Here is a 3,250-nt window from a genome sequence, read left to right on the forward strand (position 1 = left end):
TCGCTTCAGTCGTGTCCGACTCTGTGCAACCCCATAGACGGCAGCCCACCAGGCTCCCCTGTCCCTGGGATTCTCCAGGCAAGAACACTGGAGTGGATCGCCATTTCCTTCTCCAATGCATGAAAGTGAAAAGTGAAAGTGAAGTCACTGAGTCTTGTCCAACTCTTAGCAACCCCATGGACTGCGGCCCACCAGGCTCCTGCATCCATGGGAGTTTCCAGGCAAGAGTGCTGGAGTGGTGTGCCATTGCCTTCTCCGGGTAAGTTCCTAGTCACCGGCATTCTTCTCAGCTGCCATGATATTCAAGCACCAGTAGGTGGCACTATAGCAATCCACTTCCCAGAGAAGGAAACTCTAGCTACAGGGGTCATACAAAGATTCTACTTTTCATCACAATTAAAATGAGATTTGATAATGATCTGCTGATGTTTTCTATTGTGTTGAAAGACTTAATTCAGGAGAAGGGAGTAATTTAAATGAGGTACAGAACCTAATGAGCATGCATCAAGAATGTAGATGGATGGGTATATGCATGGATGGATGAGTGGGTGGATGGATGGATGGGTAGGTGGGTGGCTGGGTAGATACGTAGATGGATGGATGAATGGAGTGGATGACGGATGGGTGGATGGGTGTGTGGGTGAATGGATGGATGAGTAGACAAGTGGATGATTAGGATCGGTAGATGGATGGATGAATGGGGTGGATGATGGATGGATGGATGGATGGGTAGATGGGTGGATGAATGGGGTGGATGATGGATGGGTGGATGGATGGGTAGATGGGTGGATGTGTAGGTGGATGGGTGGATGCATAGACTAGTGGATGGATGGATGGATAGGTGGGTGGGTATGTGGGTGAGTGTGTGGGTGGATGGATGGATGAGTAGACAAGTGGATGGGTGGATAGTGGATGGATGGATGGATGGATGAATGGGGTGGAAGATGGATGGGTGGATGGATGGGTAGGTGGGTGGGTAATAGATGGACATATGTGGTGAAGGTGGGGGGAGGAAAGAGAGGCAGAAAGAGAAAAATACTTCTATTGCTGATTCCATGGGTGCTACTTACACATGTGGTGGCAATTCAAAGAAGTTGACCCCTTGATAAAGTTCCATCTGGCTCAGAGTATAGATTCCCAGCTCTTGGTATGGGTTCACAGACACAAGGAGGGTCCCAATATACGTCTAGAGGAACAGACCAAAGCACTAGTGAGGAATTCCAGGGTGCAAATGGCTCTGGCAAAAGACCATCATGTGCTATGATCCCCATGTGCCCCTTCACTACTGGGGATACAACACAATAAATAAGTCAGCTTGTGTGTGTTGGGGGGGATGTCTCCACTGTTATGGAACCTAGCTGGCATGGGCAGACAAACAACCAAGTGATCGAGACTGCCCCACTTAGTGTGTTAAGAAAGGCCTGGTTCTGCTGGCAGCCGCCTTGCCACCATGCAGAGAGGCTGCTGCAGAAGGAAACCGATGCAAAAGAAAGCAGAGTATGGGAAAGAGTCCTCAAGACATCATCCTAGACCCTGGAGATCTGCTTCTGGACCCTGAAGTACATAGGTTGACAGATTCTCTCTCAGGGCTTAGGCTGACTTTAGTTGGGTCTCCAGCACTGGCAGCCGGAAAGGTCTTAATACAAAAGATCACAGTACACCTGCTGGTGGTTCCTGGACATGCCCCTTCTGATGGTTAGCCTAGAGTGATACTGTTCACAGCCATCAAGACTACAGACCGGGGGACTTCCCTGGCTGTCTGGTGGCTACAACTCCACCCTCCCCATGCAGGGGGCCCAGGTTTGATCCCTGGTCGGGGAACTAGATCCTACATGCCGTAACTAATATCCAGTGCAGCTAAACAAATTAAATAAATTAAAAAAAAATTTTTTTTAAGGCCAAGGACCAGAAGGGAACCACCACACTAGGAAAAACAGCTGGGAAATGAGTTACGCTACATAGATGAGGTTCTCGCTGAAACGCTTGCGGAGGTTGTCCAGAAAAGCAGATTCACTGGTGTACGCGTCCAGCAGCACAAAATCCTGTACCCCAACCTTGTCCCGGGCGGTCAGCGCGCCCTCCACGTGCAGACGGATGTGCTTGCGTCTCACTTCTTCTTTCTACGGAAAACACAACCTTCCTCAGCAACTCACTTATCATGTCATTTTTATCGCATGTCTAGTATGGAAATAGCAAGATCCCAGACCCTGGGGATAGCTGAGAGCAGAGATTACATTCTGCTTTCTTCATTAAGCATTTATGATCTGGTTAGGGATCCAAGTGATGATAGGAAAAGCAGTGGCTATAGCACCAGAAGCGCTGCCAGGGACTCAGCATCCACTGCTTCAGCATGACACTAACCGTTTGACAAGTATTATCTCTATTGATCCTCATTCCGACCCTATGACGTGCTATTGTCATGCCCATTAGACGTCATCAAACATAAACCTTCTCATCAGAAGACGCTGTTAAGAAATAAATCAGCCAGCCACAGGCTGGCAAAAAATATTCATGAGTTATATACCTGCAACGAACTTGTATCTAGAATAAAATACTCAGCTTGGTTAAAAGAAAAAATAAAAACTCAGACCTAACAGAAACTGGGTAAAAGACTTCACAAATGAAGATGGACAGATGGTCAATAAGCACACAGAGAAGTCCTCAACATCATTAGTCATCAGAGAAATGTACCCTTAGAATCAGAATGAGGTGCCACCAGAAGAGTTCAAATGAAAAAGACAACATCGGACATTCTCGAGGATGTAAAACGATAGAACTTTCACACGTTGCTGGCAGGAAGATCAACTGGACGAATCACTGGGGAAATGTCTGGCAGTTTCTAATAAAGTTAACCAAGCCCGTACCCTTTGATGCAGCAGTTCCATTCCGAAGTATTTACACAAGAGAAATGTAGACATAGGTCCACAAAAAGACTGGAACATGAAGGTTTACATCAAGTTTATTCACGATGGCCCCAAACTGGAAACAATCCAAGTTCCTATCAACCAGAGTGCATAAGTGGAGCATCTACACAATAGAATGGGTACAGCAGCAACAGAGAAACGACAGGTGTGCACGGTGACACAGACATTGTGCCGAGCAAAAGAGCTCACACACAAAAGACTGCATGCTGCATGATTCCATTTATATGGCATTCTAGGACAAGCAAAGCTAATCTACAGTGAAAATCACAACTGTTGCCTGGTTATGGGGGATGGGGACATTTCTGGAGTGATAGAAACATTCTCTA

The 3,250-nt window shown here is 46.8% G+C and overlaps 1 protein-coding gene across 1 annotated transcript in view; it reads right to left on the bottom strand.

Moving 5' to 3' along the window:
* MYO1H (myosin IH) overlaps nt 1–2,885 on the bottom strand; it is a 41,014-nt gene extending 38,129 nt beyond the window's left edge. The window contains exons 1-3 of the mRNA XM_010828845.1: nt 2,865–2,885; nt 1,959–2,120; nt 1,071–1,186 (exon numbers count right to left, since the gene is read on the bottom strand). Of these exons, the coding sequence (XP_010827147.1) occupies nt 1,071–1,186; nt 1,959–2,120; nt 2,865–2,885 (299 nt within the window). The remainder of the gene's footprint in view (nt 1–1,070; nt 1,187–1,958; nt 2,121–2,864) is intronic.
* Between the last annotated feature and the right edge of the window lie 365 nt (nt 2,886–3,250).

This window comes from Bison bison, unplaced genomic scaffold, assembly GCF_000754665.1.
Source record: "Bison bison bison isolate TAMUID 2011002044 unplaced genomic scaffold, Bison_UMD1.0 scf7180017864495, whole genome shotgun sequence".
Classification (NCBI taxonomy): domain Eukaryota; kingdom Metazoa; phylum Chordata; class Mammalia; order Artiodactyla; family Bovidae; genus Bison; species Bison bison.